At 43.5% G+C, this 18517-nt stretch overlaps 1 protein-coding gene across 5 annotated transcripts in view; it reads right to left on the reverse strand.

Annotated features, from left to right (window-relative positions):
- SEC31B (SEC31 homolog B, COPII coat complex component) overlaps positions 1–18517 on the reverse strand; it is a 387082-nt gene that overhangs the window by 82084 nt on the left and 286481 nt on the right. For all 5 annotated transcript variants that reach the window (XM_073596586.1, XM_073596585.1, XM_073596584.1 and 2 more), the window contains one exon: positions 6680–7015. In XM_073596586.1, coding sequence (XP_073452687.1) covers positions 6680–7015 — 336 coding nt within the window. The remainder of the gene's footprint in view (positions 1–6679; positions 7016–18517) is intronic.

The following is an 18517-nucleotide window of genomic DNA, read 5'->3' on the forward strand; positions in this document are numbered from 1 at the left end:
GGTAGGAATAAATGAATTAGAGACTCTCCTGTCTCTCAAGACCATGGCTTCAAACAGCCATGCCATTAAAGCCAGCAACTATAAATAAGGATGGAAGATTGGACATAAGGTCAGGTCAATCCAGGGGGATCCAAGAGTCATCTGCTGACAAGTACACAATGTCAGAGTATCAAGATCTCCTGGGCCACACCGGGGTGATAAGAATCACTGGAATTCCTTCCATTCAAATCCTATGACTCAGACCAGGTTGAATCTGTAATGGTGGGAAGGCCTTTTCACTTTTTGACGACATTGGGGAATCCAACAACTGTATCCTCTTGTTCCATGCTGTTATGACATTCCGATGGAGGGGCCTAGAATGAAACTGAGCAAAGCAGACAGATTTGAAGGAAGCAATCATCTTTCCCAAAACCCACCTGAGCTCTCAGAGCAAGATATTTTTCCAGAGGGAGGATCACTCTCCCTTGGACGGTATCCATAGTCAGAGTTAAATACTCCAACCTCTGGGTTGGGGCCAAGGCCAACTTCTGTGAATTTAGAACCCATCGAAACCCCTCCAGAGTGGGAGAAATGTTAGTCTCCAGAAAATAAGCCCACTGCTCCCTCAGAAGTAAGTTGTCAAGGTATTCTATAACAGGGTTCCCCCGGGTGCGCAAGAACCCCAGAACCAGAGCTAGAACCGTGACAAATGCTTTGGGAGTTGTGGACAGGCTGAATGGGTGGGTCATAAACTGGAAGTGGCAGCCCTCCACCGCAAAAACCTGTGGTGAAGTGAAAATATCTGAAACTGCAGGTAAGCATCTTTGATATTCACTGATGCCTGTCATCTACCGGCCCCCTGGCCCAGTATCTGCCTTCCTTGATGACTTCTCTGCCTGGCTACCCTACTTTCTCTCTTTTGAAATCCCCACAATTATTCTCGGGGACTTCAACATCCCTGTTAACACTAACACTACTTTTACTTCTAAACTTCTCAGTCTAACCTCATCGATTGACCTGAAGCAATGGATACAGGCTCCTACCCACTCCAACGGCAACACCCTTGACCTTGTCTTCTCCTATCTGTGCACTCCGTGCAACCTTTCCAACAATCCACTCCCACTCTCTGATCACCACCTTATTAGTTTTGCTCTCTGTCTGTCTTCCACCTCTTCTCCCTCCAACCGCCTAACAGTTACACGTAGAAACCTTCGCCACCTCAACCCTTCTCTACTCTGCTACTGATCACCTCTATGACAAAATCTCACCTCTGTCCTGCCCCAAGCTAGCTACTATCATCTACAACAGCTCACTGTCTTCCTCCCTAGACAAGCTTGCCCCCCTCACTACACGCAGAATTAGGCCCCGACTGCTACAACCCTGGCAAACAGATGACACCAGAAGTCTCAGAAAACGTAGCCACGCTCTTGAGCGCCTGTGGCATAAGACTAAGACCCAGGAAGACTTCACACAATATAAATCTGCCCTCCTAAAATACTATTCCTGCCTTCACACTGCCAAACAGACCTACTTTATCACACTCATTAACACCTTCTCATCCAGTCCACGTCAACTCTTCTCTACCTTCAACACTCTACTCTGTCCTCCACTGCCTCCACCCACCAACTCACTCACTGCCCAGGAGATTGCCAAACACTTCAAAACTAAGATTGATGTATTCATGAGGAGATCGCCAATGCGCAAAAACCTCCCCCATGCAACACCCCATGTCCACAGATACAATCATTACTTCCCTCATTCAACCCTGCTACTATTACTGAGGCTGCTAAACTTTTATCTAACACTCATCTAACCACCTGCCCCCTGGATCCTGTTCCCTCGCAAATGCTACGCTCACCCTCTGACTCGATTCTACACTCTCTAACTCACATTTTCAACCTCTCCCTCTCTTGTGACATCTTCCCAAACTCTCTAAAACATGCGCTAGTCACCCCCATACTTAAAAAGCCCTCACTGGACCCCACCAATCTCAACAACTTACATCCCATCTCCTTACTCTCCTTCTCCTCCAAACTTCTTGAAAGACTGGTCTACAACCGACTAAGTGACCATCTGACCATGAATAAACTTCTTGATCCCCTTCAGTCCGGTTTTCGCCCTCAACACTCCATGGAAACTGCTCTCCTTAAACTCTCAAATGACCTACTAATGGCTAAAACCAGTGGACACTATTCTGTACTACTTCTCCTGGATCTCTCTGCTGCCTTTGACACAGTGGACCACCCACTCCTTTGGTCTCCGTGACTGTATTCTTCGCTGGTTCTCATCCTACCTATCCCACCGCTCCTTCAGTGTCACTTACAACTCTACTTCCTCCTCTCCTCTTCCTTTCTCCGTTGGGGTCCCCCAAGGTTCTGTTCTTGGACCTCTCCTTTTCTCAATCTACCCCACCTCCTTGGGTCAGTTGATTGCCTCCCACGGCTTTAAATATCATCTCTACGCTGATGACACCCAAATCTATCTCTCCACCGCCCAGCTCTCTCCATCTGTCTCCTCACGCATTACCAACTTACTAGCAGACATATCAGCCTGGATGTCACATCACTTCCTCAAACTCAACCTATCCCAAACCGAGTTCATGATATTTCCTCCCTCAGGTGCCACTTCCCCTGATTTCTCTGTCAATATCAATGGCTCAACTATCAACCCATCTACCCACGCCAAGGTCCTAGGTGTAATCCTGGACTCTGAACTATCCTTTCGACCCCACATTCTATCACTATCCAAAACTTGCCGCCTCAATCTCCACAACATCTCCAAGATACACCCCTTTCTAACCAATGTCACCACAAAGCTTCTAATCCACTCCCTGGTCATCTCCCGCCTCGACTACTGCAACTCCCTCCTCATTGGTTTACCTCTAAACAGGCTATCCTCACTTCAGTCCATCATGAACGCTGCTGCCAGGCTCATCCACCTCACAAACCGCTCAGCGTCTGCTACACCCCTCTGCCAATCCCTCCATTGGCTGCCACTTCAAGACACTAAATATAACTTACAAAGCCATCCACAACCTGGCCCCCAGCTACATCTCTAACCTAGTCACAAAATACCAACCTAATCGTTCTCTTCGCTCCTCCCAAGACCTCCTGCTCTCAAACTCCCTTGTCACCTCATCCCATGCTCGACTTCAGGACTTCTCCAGAGCCTCCCCCATCCTCTGGAATGCTCTACCCCAATCCGTCCGATTTTCTCCTACTTTATCCACTTTCAGACGATCCCTGAAAACTCATCTCTTCAGAGAAGCTTATCTGGCCCCCACCTAACAACTGTACATTCATCTTCTTAATCAGCACATCACCCACAGTTATTACCTCTTGTATCTCTTGACCTTCCCTCTTAGATTGTAAGCTCTAAGGAGCAGGGCCCTCTGATTCCTACTGTATTAAAGTGTATTGTATTTGTACTGTCTACCCTCAAGTTGTAAAGCGCTACGTAAACTGTTGGCGCTATATAAATCCTGTATAATAATAATAATAATAATAATAATAAATGCCAGGAAATTGCCCTGTTGAAAGTAGACTTGTGCACTACGGGAAATTTTGTTTAGTTTCGTTCGTTGTCATTTGTAAAATACATAATTTCGTTCTGTTATATTAGTTATGTTACGTTAATTCATTTTCAGATAATTCGTTATTATTCGCAGAGTGTCGTTATTCATTATACTGAATCTCGAATCATGTCAAATTAATTTGTATATCTGCTATAATTTCTTTCATATTAGTTGAAATTCGATATTTATGTATGTATATTGATTCCTGATAATGATTCGTAGTTTGGAAAGTCGTTTGTTTATTGAATCTTTTAACACACACAATATCTCTTCTCCTCTGCTCAAATACAATACAACACCCTTCTCACTCAGTTCTCAGGAATGCACTTTGCCAGTATTCCAACCTCCAGCACAAAATTAATCAGCTGATGGACGGTAAGATTTACTTTGAGTTGACCTTTTGTTTCATTAGATCTTTAACGAATTACCGAATCATGTCAAATTCATTCTTTATATTCGCTATAATTTCTTTTGTATTAGTTCAAATGCGTTATTTTTTTATTCGGACATTCGGATGCATGCGAATGTCCGAAAGATGGAAAATTCGGCTGAATTTCGATTCGTTATGAAACGGATTGCACATGTCTAGAGGCTAGCACTGACTGCATCTGAACGTCTGAATGCATAGAAACATGTTGAGTCTCTTGAGATGCAAGATCACAAATATCACTGGTTTTCGAACCTTGAAAAGGTTGTAGTAGAAACTGAGAAACCTTTAATTCCTTAGAACAGGAATAATCACTTCTTGAGAAAAAAAAAAAAAGAGGATTGAGAGTTTGCAGAAGACCAAATCCTTTAATCCTTTTTGCGCATTCAAAGAAACATTAGAAAGCAAAAAACATGGAAGGGGAAAGCTCTGAAATTCCTTCTTGTAGCTGCAAGTCACCATTTTGCAGACCCAATCATCTGCAATCTCCTCTGCCAAACCTCAGAGTAGGTCTGCAAAGGTTTCATCTTCCCAACCCCCACCCATGCAAGTGGGGGAGCCCATTCATTGTGAGAGAGGACTTGTTCCCTGGCTTAGGAAGATTTGGAAACCATGAAACTGGGACTGGGGTTTGGAGCCCCAGGCCTGAGACTAGCGGAAGGAATATTTTTTTTTTTTTTCTGATTCGGATCTCCACTAGTAGAATATCTCCCTCTCTTCAGACCTTAGACCAGTGGAGGACTCTGGAAACGGTAGCTTTAAACTAGTCCAGATAACTTCCGCGAGGACTCACAAAGGCCTTTCAGGTCTGGAATAAAAAACTTTGACCCTGGGGTTCTTCGGGAATAGCTTCCTTGGATGAGGATTTTTGCTGTGTCCCCTTCTACTGGAACATTTTCATTTTGCTCTACCTGCTCCTCCACTGGTTTCTCCTCTTTAAACACAGAGGGTGGAAGAGAGGGGGAACAATTCCATTTGTGACCAACGTGGTCCAAGCTGCCAAAAATTTAAGAACGCTGGTGCTGTACCACAGCGATAGCAGATGGGAATTCCTCCGATTGTCACAAGGGAACTAAAGGAAGGTACTCTGGAAGTAACGGATATACCAGATAGGTGGAGGAAGTCGGGGCTGCATGAAACAAACTGACCCACCAGAGGATACATTGTAAGGAGGGCGCTACCCAGGTTCCTCCTGTGCTAAAGAAGGTATTTGGGACCCCTCACCCCCCAAATTCTGCTGTCACTGAGACATGGCCTGCTGACATGAATATAAGGACCCTTGCTGGGAACATCAGTCCAAGGCAGCCAAGAAAGCACTGGGCTATAAGCAACAGTGTATTGGTTACGCCTTAGGAGATTTCCCCTTAAATCTGCCAGTTCCCTCAAACCAGCAAGGAGTGTGGCGTGACCTCTTAATATTTGCTATGACCTGTAGACCCACAAAAAAAGCTCTGCTCTGACCTGTATTCTGCACCACTGTGACCTGTACTCCCCAAAACTAGCTGTCTGCTGTTACCTGTAGTCCCACAATACACTTCCAATGATTTCCTCCCCTTGTCTTTACTGCTGATCATACGGGCAGTAAGATAGCACGGTGCTCCACCCCACTTGTGACATCATGGCTGCACTGTGTATGTGGCCCCGATTGTACCAAAGAATGCAGGGGATGGAGGAAAGCTGTCTGCCTCCTGCCTTGAGCATCTAGAGCCTCCTGCGAGCTACACAGTACCCACAAATTAAAGCACAAGCAAAAACTTAAAAAATTATAAGTGAGGCCCACAGCTTTGTTCTACCCTGGGGGAAAGGGGGTCATTGGGGGTGTGGTATACTAGCAGGGATATTGCCAGTGCACTCACTATACCATGCCACAGGATGTCATTCGATCTTAACCCATCACAATGTGCTCTGCCACTAGGGGCCGTCAGAGACTTGATTCTCCAGCTGGGGATCACTACCCTAAACCTGTATAGCACCTTACCAGTCTGCAAGGCAATATATAATTGCACAGGGTCCTGTTTCGCAGGGTCCAATGCTGACTGGCAACCTTATAGGCTATCTCCTCATATCCAGTGCAGGGTCCGGGTAGCATTCCTCTGAGCATTGAAAAGCTATAGGCAATTCATCCGGAGAAGCCAGTCTCCCAATTCCAGATCATTGAGAAGCTAGCTATTATTTTGTGCAGAGACTGCACAGACATAACCAGCACCTAGAACACTAGCAAAAAAATAAAAAATGAAGCCTTGCCTAATGGGGAAGGCTTATACTTTAAAGGGAACTTCCTGTCTTTTTTGCCAGTGTCCAATCACCTTAAGGTAACAGCATAACCTTATTGTAATGGATATAAAGATGTGTCCCATGAGGTATGATAAAGAAAGGAGAATTGTCCCGTTTTAAATAACTTACCTTCGATTATTAGGGCTGCATTCACACCTGAGCGTTTCAGGTGTTTTGCCTGTAATCTGCCCCAAAGAAGCCCATGTTCTTTTTTGAGCGTAAGACTTTTTTTTAAGGCGTTTTGCTTCAACGCTCAGATGTGAACGCTCAGATGTGAACAGGTGCTATTGAAATTAATTGAATTTTGCTTGTTGGGCGTTTTTTTTGGGCGTTTTATGAGCTGAAAACGCTCAGGTGTGAATGCAGTCTAAATGATAGAGGACTGGTTTTATTTTCTTGCTTTCAATAAAAAAAACAAAACATACCTGTTGGAGGTGGTGGTAGGTTAGATGGAGCTCCTGGTCCACCATGGTAAAATCCCAACCCCACTGGGTAATTAAATGGAGTATGGGAGGCAGTCATGGAGGAGGGCGTTGGAGGTTGACCCATTAACATAGATGATGCTGAAGCTGGGTAAGTGGTAGATCCATATAAGGAATAATTGGAGGCTGGAGGGAAGAACGTGGTTTCAGAAGGAGCAGGAACACTTGGTACATTCATAGGAATAGCAGGTGGTATATGTCCTATAACTGGTGATGGAGTTAAACTAGTAGCTGTTGGGATCTGGGCGGTCTGCTTTAATGGTTGACACTGTACAAATCCTGCAAGGAAATGACAAAATAAACATGTAATCTTAGTGTGTATATATATTTATATAATTAGCCTGGATAATATTTACCCCATAAACAACTAGATTTCCCAAAAGCTTCATCAGTCCTTATGTGGAAATATTGCACCTGAACTTCAAATTGTTCTAAACCTTGTTGGTATCAGTAAATTTACCTGCTCAAAATTTGGATGGCATCATTCAATACTGTGAAATTCAAATACAACACTAGCCAAAATTTGATTCGATGAACCCCTTGCAATTTCCCATTTAAGTGTTCCTGTTGGCTAACATATACAGGCACACAAACCACACGCACGTCAATGCCAAACTCGGCACTACGTACATTTTTATTTTGGGGACAAACTAGGATTTCTTTTGGCAATATTTCCCTGCAAAAATGCATTTATTTTCCATAGCAAAGGATGTTAAAAAAGTGTACTTGTACTGACAGAAGTATGAAGGTGGTTACCGCAAAACATTTCTTTAAAAAAAGGAAACCACTATACCACTGGCTTCAGTATTTTCTGAGTCAGTGACCTGGAAGAATAGTTTGAATTCACCCTGATATCATATGCTATATTTGTTTCAAATTAGGGACTAAAAATACTGAAGTCACTGACATCCAGAGAATCTGCAGTGGAGAAAAAAGCATCCAATAGGTGCTAGGACTTGAATGTGAGTTCATACAAAAAGAGTGAGAAAAAAACATATTGAGTGCTTACTGGCTGGCTCAGGTCAGGCTGCTCACAACAGACAGGGCTACCCTCCATCAATGGAAGGAGCACCAAACCAAATAAGAGGTCCAAATTAATTTATTGGTCTGCAGTAAAAAAAACAAAAAACACAAAATGCATTTCGGGGGGGCATAAAACGCTCCCTCTTCATCAGGACTAAACAAAACACAATATACCAACGTATTTTATCAATCACATCTACTTTAACCAAATCACTCCATGATAAAGGGGGAGTGTCTTCTGGCTCCCGTAAACAAGCTTGATTTATTTTTTTAGGGCAAACTAATTACCACTTCAATACAGGGCACTTTCACCCCCCTTCCTGCTCAGGCCAAATTTCAGCGCTGTCACACTTTGAATGACAATTGCGCAGTCATGCAACGCTGTACTCATCTGACATTTTTATCATACAAATAGAGCTTTCTTTTGGTGGTATTTAATCACCACTGGGTTTTTTATTTTTTGCTAAATAAAACTAAAAATACTAAAAATTTTGGGGGAAAAACATGTTTTTCCTTTGTTTCTGTTATTAAATTATGCAAATAAAAATTCATTCTTCATAAGTTTAGGCCAAACTGTATTTTGCTACATTTCTTTGGTGAAAATAACATAATTCAGGGTTTATTATTTAGTTTGTAAGAAAGTTGTAGAGTCCACAAACTATGGTTATACAGTATATCACAAAAGTGAGTACACCCCTCACATTTTTGTAAATAATGTATTATATCTTTTCATGTGACAACACTGAATTAATTACACTTTGCTACAATGTAAAGTAGTGAGTGTACAGCTTGTTTAACAATTGTAAATTTTGCTCTGCCCCCACAAAATAACTCAACACACTGCCATTAATGTCTAAACCACTGGCAACAAAAGTGAGTATACCCCTAAGTGAAAATGTCCAAATTGGGCCCAAAGTGTCAATATTTTGTGTGGCCACCATTATTTTCCAGCACTGCCTTAACCCTCTTGGGCATGGAGTTCACCAGAGCTTCACAGGTTGCCACTGGAGTCCTCTTCCACTCCTCCATGATGACATCATGGAGCTGGTGGATGTTAGAGACCTTGTGCTTCTCCACCTTTCATTTGTGGATGCCCCACAGATGCTCAATAGAGTTTAGGTCTGGAGACATGCTTGACCAGTCCATCACTGGCGTGTTTGGGGTTGTTATGTTGCAATACTGCCCTGCGGCCCAGTCTCCAAAGGGAGAGGATCATGCTCTGCTTCAGTATGTCACAGGACATGTTGGCGTTCATGGTTCCCGCAATGAACTGTAGCTCCCCAGTGCCGGCAGCACTCATGCAGCCCCAGACCATGACACTCCCACCACCATGCTTGACTGTAGGAAAGACACACTTGTCTTTGTACGCCTCACCTGGTTGCCGCCACACATGCTTGACACCATCTGAACCAAATAAGTTTATCTTGTTCTCATGAGACCAGACAATCTGTTCCATGTTCTTGGTCTGCTTGTGTTCAGCAAACTGTTTGCGGGCTTTCTTGTGCATCATACTTAGAAGAGGCTTCCTTTTGGGATGACAGCCATGCAGACCAATTTGATGAAGAGTGCGGCGCATGGTCTGAGCACAGACAGGCTGACCCCCCACCCCTTCAACCTCTGCAGTAATGCTGGCAGCACTTGTATGTCTACTTCCCAAAGACAACCTCTGGATATGGCGCTGGCTATGCACTTAACTTCTTTGGTCGACCATGGCGACGCCTGTTCTAAGTGGAACCTGTCCTGACCAATTTATGGTCTTTGCCATCGTGCTGCAGCTCAGTTTCAGGATCTTGGCAATCTTCTTATAGCCTAGGCCATCTTTACATGGAGCAACAATTCTTTTTTTCAGATCCTCAGAATTCTTTGCCATGAGGTGCCATGTTGAACTTCCAGTGACCAGTATGAGAGAGTGAGAGCGATAATACCAAATTTAACACACCTGCTCCCCATTCACACCTGAGACCTTTTAACACTAACAAGTCACAAGACACCGGGGAGGGAAAATGGCTGATTGGGCCCAATTTGGACATTTTTACTTTTACTTTTGTTGCCAGCGGTTTAGACATTAATGGCTGTGTGTTGAGTTATTTTGAGGGGGCAGCAAAGTTACACTGTTTTACAAGCTGTACACTCACTACTTTACATTGTAGCAAAGTGTCATTTCTTCAGTGTTGTCACATGAAAAAAGAAATAAAATATTTACAAAAATGTGAGGGTGTACTCACTTTTGTGAGATACTGATAATATGAAAATTGATGTACTAATGGCCATCTCATTTCTTGAGGACCTAAAATGCAACAAGTACAGTACTAATATCCCCCAAATGACACCTTTTTTGGAACGCAGACAGTCCAAGGTATTTAGTATTAAGGAGCATGGAGAGTTTTTTGAAGTTGCAATTTTTTTGTCACAATTCTTTTGGAAAAAGAAAAAAAATGTTTTCACAATTTTTTTTGCATACTGTTACCAGTTCAGTATCATCATATTACTGGTGTGGCAGAGATCAAGGACACTGACCGTATGAAAAAAAAAAAAAAAACACTGTGGCTAGAGCAAAACAGTGTTACCCTAGTAACACTATGCTACTCTGGGGAGGTGATTTTTTTTTTTTTTTTTTTACACACATGATGATTGCTTATACCAGTGAATTTCACTGGTATAAGCAACCATTTCTACTGAATTAAATTGATTGTTTATTGTTGTGATTAGCTGTGATTGGGCACAGCTAAATCACATGGTACAGATGGGCTGCGAATGGCCCTGTCTACATTTAACGCTTCTGTTGCAACTTTCCCTAAGATCATCTGGCCAAGCAGGAATGTGGTAGTTTCATCATGCCCACAGACAAAGGGATCTGCCAGAATAAGGAACAATTGTCTTATGTCTATGGGTAAATCAACCTCATTTACATGCTCATCTAATCTCTCCATAAATCGAATGGTCTTTGGGAGACCAAGTTTTATGCATGGTGCAAATCACTTGTGGGAACTGACTGAACGATGGAAGAAGCGATCAACGACTGCTTGTGCAGATGTGTTCTTTGTACAATAACATTAGCAGTGTACAAAAGTGAACTACAGCTTGTGCATCATAATAGTGCTACAAGGCAAGCAACATTCACACCAAGTGATCCAGATGAAGGGGACTCTACCGCTCCAAGTACACTGGGACTTACCTTTAGAAGGGATTTGAACAAAGATGCTTTACAATTAGATGTGGCACAGGTCTTGTTTACCTTTAGCTGGTGATTCATCAGCAAATAATGCCATTACGGATGTGTTTTAGGTATTTATAGACAAATTGGGCAGCTGCATTTTGCAAGCACAACAGATTCTTCATGTTGGAAACCTTGGCAAAGTGGCATCTCACAAGAGATCATGCGAATATTTACATATTGTGCAAAAAAGCAAATACCTCCCGATTTTGTGGGTTTTTGAGGAGTATGTGAAAATATGATTAAAATGCATACCAGCCTGTCTGCTACTGTAGATAAACAGCATAGGTGAAACCAAGAAGCTGGTTTACAAGCTTTGTCAAATCACAACCAACAGTTTTTTTTGTGTTTCTTAAAGTGATTGTAAAGTCTCGTTTTTTTTATATAATAATAACAAACATGTTATACTTACCTGCTCTGTCGCAGTGGTTTTGCGCAGAGCAGCCCAGATCCTCCCTTCTGTGCTCCTGGCCCCTCCCTCCTGTCAAGTGCCCCCACAGCAAGCAGCTTGCTATGGGGGCACCCGAGCCAAGTCACAGCTCCCCGTGACCATTCAGACATGGAGCGCCAGCCTGGCCTCGCCCCTCTCTCCTTATTGGCTAGCTGACTTTGACAGCAGCGGGAGCCAATGGCGTTGCTGCGGTGTCTCAGCCAATCAGGAGGGAGAGTCTTTGGTATGTCCACCAGACACTCGTGGACATTGCTGGACAGAGATGGGGCTCAGGTAAGTATAAGGGGGGCTGCTGCACACAGAAGGCTTTTTATCTTAATGCATAGAATGCAACAAGATAAAAAACCTTTTGACTTTACAACCCCTTTAAGCCTTGTACACACTACTAGTTTTTTTTTTTTGAACGAAAAAAACTTGACAGCTCAGGTTGGGTCTCCCCTGCTGTACTATTATGTTCTGACAGGGGGACAGCCCCCTTGCCAGAACACTCCAGTCAGCGCTCTCAGCCTTTGGGCGCTGACTGGGAGCCAGTCGACATACCTTTTTCAGTCATGACCCTTCGACAGAAGCTGTCAGACCAGCTGCCGTACACACACAGGCCGAGAAGTTTCTATTGAACCGGCTGATGCTGCCCGACATTAATCCTGTGTGTACTAGGCTTTAATTTGATGCTATTAGCCACAGAACAGTTGCATGGATGTGGTCTGGGCTCAGGCAAACCACAAAAATGCATCAGAATTTTTAAACTCTGTAAAAAGATCATTCAAATGAGTGGAAGAACAATGATGAGCCAAGAGGGTTTTAACCTGTAATCTAGGCCTTTGCAGTGTATACCTGCAACTGGCAACATGTTGTATCCAGCTTTATACTGCTTGGCAAAACCAAGGCCATATGCAAGATGGGAGTTATAGAATGTGGTAATTTCACCATTCGTGTTATTGTTAGATTTATTACTGAAGGCATAACCTTGTTTGACAAAAAACATTTTGTAATAGCTAATATTGGTATAAAATCTGTACGTGTCAGCATTCCATTCAATCTTTTTGAAAAAAAATAAACCTCAGCAAACCAGGAATAAGAACCCATCTTTCAGAAAGTCAAGCAGACAGGGACAGAAAAGTTCTCTCATTAATACACTTGTCTGCAGCCTGGAAGTCACAGGCCAGGAGAAACTTATTTCCCTACTGCTATTATAACTCCATCTCCTTGTAAAGAGTGGGCACAAAGAGCCAACACAGGGGAATTGTGTTCAAACAAAACCACATCAAGGACCTGCAGAAATCTCCCACAGCCACTGGAGTGTTTGGCAACAGTTGGCGGATTAAGCACTTGAGATGTGACCAGTTCCCCACCCACCTGCCACCAGCCTTTCAGCGATCTAAATGCATAGCAGACAAAGAGTGACAGACCTCATGCAGAAATGATGCTACTAAGCGCCTACATGGAGCAAGTAAAAGCAATTACAGGAGAATTAAATGGTAAAAGGGGCACAGCTTGCTCAAGTAGAAGAATTTTAAGGGATTAAATCCTACATTCTCTTAAGTCAGACAGTAATACAGGTTTTAAAATATTCTTCCAATGTTACATTGCACATAAAAGAAGTGACACCTGCAACATAAGTAGTTTGCTAATCTTTTATTAATAAAAAGCTAAACCACATGATTCTAAGAAGATTCTGCCAGAAGGCTAGATTAAATAAACTGAAAATACATACATACCTAGCAGCCACCTTGTCAGACACCCCCCCCCCCCACAGTTTACAGCTAAGGGGGGGGGGGGGCGGGGGGCGATTACAGAGACCCAGATCTCTCCTATCCTTTCTGGCCTGTAGAACATAAAACTAGCTGCGCCATCTACCATAACAAATGTGCTACTTCCTTTTGTGTTGCATAATTTCCTATGTGGCTGGGCAAACCTCAGTGTGATACAGCACCTCATCCCAAAAATTTGAAAGTCAAACCAGAGGAAAGGGAATACAGGGATTATGACGGTGCCAGGAGAAACACAGTATATTCGATTTTTAAAGTTAAAAATAATTTTTATTATTAGACAAAAATGTTTAAAAAATGGACAATAGAATCACAAAAACATGGTGTGCATAATTGCTAAAAACATATCTGTAGCAAGCTTCACATCACTTGGCCTGAAAAGCGTAGCGGCCAATGCAGTGGGTAGGTATTTTAGATGCCCGACATGTTTCGCCAGTATTGGCTTCCTCAGGGACAGATTATTGATACCTAAAGCGCTACAGTACACTCTATAGAGAGAAATATAACAGTCAATATACATACTAAGACAGATGGTACATTAAATACAAAAGAGATATAAAAGATATAAGTGTACACATGTTTGCGAGCCGTCAGGGTAGACCAACCCCCACCAACCAAATAGTGCCATAGGAGACCACCCCACAGACACAAGATAGCCAAGGGCCCCCAACCAGACATTCTAGAGATGGATAATATATACCTGCAAATCACCAGGAGGGTGCCGCACACCTCCAGAGCAGGGCCTCCAACAAAAGATCACAATGGGTAGCTGCAGGGAGCAATAGGAAAGGCCTGGCCGAGTATATATCTAAAAAGTACAATTATTTGTAGATAAGTTCATTATAATGGGTTCTAGAGGGGTCTTATGGCCCCCCATTGACTAAAGAATAAAGAGAAAATGTAGGACTAACATAGTCTCTAAGAAATGTACTTACAGAAAGACACTCTTTATAATGAATAACAGGACACCAATAGGTTGCCAATGTTGAAGGGAGTTCAACAACGGCAGAGAGGGTATCTCTATAAGTTAAATAGAAAAGGAGAAGTTTTGTGGCATATGATATTGTCTAAAGAATAGTGCAGTTGCAGATTGCACTATGACTATGTCAATAAGTGGATAGGACCAACAATAAGCAGAGTAAGTTTAACACTTACCAGTAAGTAGATATGAAATGAAATAGTGGACTGAGAGAGAGCCTGCAGCCTGTTACAATGCCAAATGAGGCAAGCTGAAGGACAAGAGACAATGTCAACATGAAATAAATCTGTGGAAAAGATAAACCAACTACCTCAAGCACAGATGGTCCGCAAAACTACCTACCGGATCAGATGGCAGTGAATGCAACGGTGTCCTGTACTTCCCTGGCGTGTGTACTGGCCTGGGATGCCGGCGTTCTTATGCCCCCCACACACACGAGCGGCGTCTGACGTCACCGCACGTGTGAGCGGACGAGGGGGAGCCACTGCGCATGCGCCAATCGCAATTCCGTTCAGGCCTACAAGGTCCAGAGAGCATTGCGGTGGTGTCTATGGTGATGTGTAAACACATCACGGACAGCCCGCAGTATCCAGATGCCGCAACTAGCAGCGTGATACCTGGAAGATGGTATTTATTTCCAGTGTGCCGTGGCTAAGGCGGGCAGAGGAAAATCCAGTGCCCTTGGGTGTCCATACAGCTATGTGTATCTATCGCAGGAGGCTAAAAGCACCAGATCGAGTGTGCACCTACCACTGTGAAATACAGGGGCCCGAAGGCAATTGAGAGACTGGAAGGGGAGGGGAGGAGGAAAGGAGGGGGGGGAGAAGGGGGAGAGAAGGAGAAGGGACTAGGCATCCGGAGGTGCAGGAGTGCCACCAGGGCACAAGGAAGCGGAGGTGGGTGAGAACTCTCTCCCCCCCCCCACCTTCCAGTTTCTCAATTGCCTTCGGGCCCCTGTATTTCACAGTGGTAGGTGCGCACTTGATCTGGTGCTTTTAGCCTCCTGCGATAGATACACATAGCTGTATGGACACCCAAGGGCACTGGATTTTCCTCTGCCCGCCTTAGCCACGGCACACTGGAAATCAATACCATCTTCCAGGTATCACGCTGACAGTTGCGGCGTCTGGATACTGCGGGCTGTCCATAGACACCACCACAATGCTCTCTGGACCTTGTAGGCCTGGACGGAATTGCGATTGGCGCATGCGCAGTGGCTCCCCCTCGTCCGCTCACACGTGCGGTGACGTCAGACGCCGCTCGTGTGTGGGGGCATAAGAACGCCGGCATCTCAGGCCAGTACACACGCCAGGGAAGTACAGGACACCGTTGCATTCACTGCCATCTGATCCGGTAGGTAGTTTTGCGGACCATCTGTGCTTGAGGTAGTTGGTTTATCTTTTCCACAGATTTATTTCATGTTGACATTGTCTCTTGTCCTTCAGCTTGCCTCATTTGGCGTTGTAACCGGCTGCAGGCTCTCTCTCAGTCCACTATTTCATTTCATATCTACTTAGTGGTAAGTGTTAAACTTACTCTGCTTATTGTTGGGTCCTATCCACTTATTGACATAGTCATAGTGCAATCTGCAACTGCACTATTCTTTAGACAATATCATATGCCACAAAACTTCTCCTTTTCTATTTAACTTATAGAGATACCCTCTCTGCCGTTGTTGAACTCCCTTCAACATTGGCGACTTATTGGTGTCCTGTTATTCATTATAAAGAGTGTCTTTCTGTAAGTACATTACTTAGAGACTATGTTAGTCCTACATTTTCTCTTTATTCTTTAGTCAATGGGGGGCCATAAGACCCCTCTAGAACCCATTATAATGAACTTATCTACAAATAATTGTACTTTTTAGATATATACTCAGCCAGGCCTTTCCTATTGCTCCCTGCAGCTACCCATTGTGATCTTTTGTTGGAGGCCCTGCTCTGGAGGTGTGCGGCACCCTCCTGGTGACACTGAAGCACCTAATGTTTTTTCTACTTCTACTTTCTACATCTCTAGAATGTCTGGTTGGGGGCCCTTGGCTATCTTGTGTCTGTGGGGTGGTCTCCTATGGCACTATTTGGTTGGTGGGGGTTGGTCTACCCTGACGGCTCGCAAACATGTGTACACTTATATCCTTTATATCTCTTTTGTATTTAATGTACCATCTGTCTTAGTATGTATATTGACTGTTATATTTCTCTCTATAGAGTGTACTGTAGCACTTTAGGTATCAATAATCTGTCCCTGAGGAAGCCAATACTGGCGAAACATGTCGGGCATCTAAAATACCTACCCACTGCATTGGCCGCTACGCTTTTCAGGCCAAGTGATGTGAAGCTTGCTACAGATATGTTTTTAGCAGTTTATGCACACCATGTTTTTGTGATTCTATTGTCCATTTTTTAAACATTTTTGTCTAATAATAAAAATTATTTTTAACTTTAAAAATCGAATATACTGTGTTTCTCCTGGCACCGTCATAATCCCTGTATTCCCTTTCCTCTGGTTTGACTTTCAAATTTTTGGAATGAGGTGCTGTATCACACTGAGGTTTGCCCAGCCACATAGTAAATTCTGTAGCCTTTCTGGATTCTAATCTTGAAATTGGAGTGTTTTAATACACTTATCTTGGGCTGGGTTATCCTCTTACACTTATGTTGGTGCCAAGACACGCACTTTATGTTATTGTTTATTAATCACCTGTTAGTCTGTTCTAAATTCTAAAATTAAGCCTTTATAAGTCGACACTATTGTAAACTGTGCAATTTTCTGTAAATAACTCTATTGCTGTTTCCTCTGAAATCATGGCGGATTTCTGTGGGGAAGGTTGGGAGGATCTTATGACTAAAATCCAAACGTCACATACAAGCTCAAATGTTTCTGACACTGAACTTGATAAATATTTCATTAGATTTCAACGGTTACTAGAAAAGAAGGTTCGTGTCTATTGGCACAAGACTTATTTTGAAAAATATGTCGAGAATCAGATTGTCCCTTGGGGCCTTAGAATTCAAATATTCCCTAATATCAAAAAAACCACTGACCCCCTTAAAAAGGCTTGGGAAGATAATTTACAAACGTACTCTTTTAATATGATTCGTATGCTCTGTCAGGAGTACGACAAGGAACTAGCATTGTTGGATATCTCCATTAATGAATGGCTTGCGGATCGGGCCGCAGATGTGACCTCCTCGAGGTTTGCCCAGAGGGAGAAGGACCTCTGCGCTCACCTCGAGGAGTACACAATAGACATAATTAATGCTAAAGAAAACAAGTTCCTGCGGGACAAACTTGCCCACACTAATGGTTATGCTTACAGATGGGATGGAGATACCCCCAAAAAACCTTTCACTAAACCTAATTCGGACAATGTACCTAAAAATAACACTGAAGCACCTAATGTTTTTTCTACTTCTTTCTCTTCCAGTTCATCCACCACTTATCGTGAGCTTTCACAAGATGGAATCCCCAAAAAAAGAAAGAGTGACTTACCTACCTCCTCCACGGACTCTATCCGACGCACTTTTGGAATTACGCATTCTGCCAAGCCCCTAGGGGCCCGACCCAAAACCACGAGCACTTCTACTCCGCTCACACGAGCACTACCACGGCCACCACCCACTTCTACTCTCACTGCGCACTCGGCACTCCCCACTACCACTCCGGCACCACTTGCACTCCCCGCTCCTATGGCAAAACGGGTAAGTGAACCTACTTTAACCACCATGTTTCCCACAGCTTCTCAGTCGACTGATCCCAAATTGGCTCCTATTTTTTTTATCCCAAGCTCTGGACTCAACACAGAGTCCAACACTGTAGCACCCACCACTCTTTTGTCACAGCACACTTCGGATTTAGACGTGGTCAATCTTTCTTCCTTTCCTCTAAGCAAACACCAAATAAAAGTTTTACAATTAGGCCTTACCTTCTGTCCTTCAGCAGAATTTGACAAATTTCAATTTGTCAAAGACATACAATTGTTTGCAAGAAAACTAATGTACAAGGTCATTTTTGATAAAACCACCGTTATTCCAACGGTGGCTTCAGTTTCAGATAACAGTGTCCCTACGGTGGCTGAAATTCAGGCCATTGAAGACCTGTTAAGGCTTCTTGAAGAGGGTGGTACAGAGGACGAATGCCAGTGGCAATTTGATGACCACGGCATTGTCGCCTCTGGAGTATCCTTTCCCCCTTCTTTATCTTTTAAACCAAAATCTACCAGTTTTCCCAATCTTTCCATGAATCCCAATATCTGGGCATTTGTTGAACAAATAAGCAAGACCATCAAGGATATTGATTTCTCTACCCCATGTTCATCTAACTTGTCTTGTGCCCAGAGGCAGGC

This window comes from Aquarana catesbeiana, linkage group LG08 (assembly GCF_042186555.1).
Source record: "Aquarana catesbeiana isolate 2022-GZ linkage group LG08, ASM4218655v1, whole genome shotgun sequence".
Classification (NCBI taxonomy): Eukaryota; Metazoa; Chordata; class Amphibia; order Anura; family Ranidae; genus Aquarana; species Aquarana catesbeiana.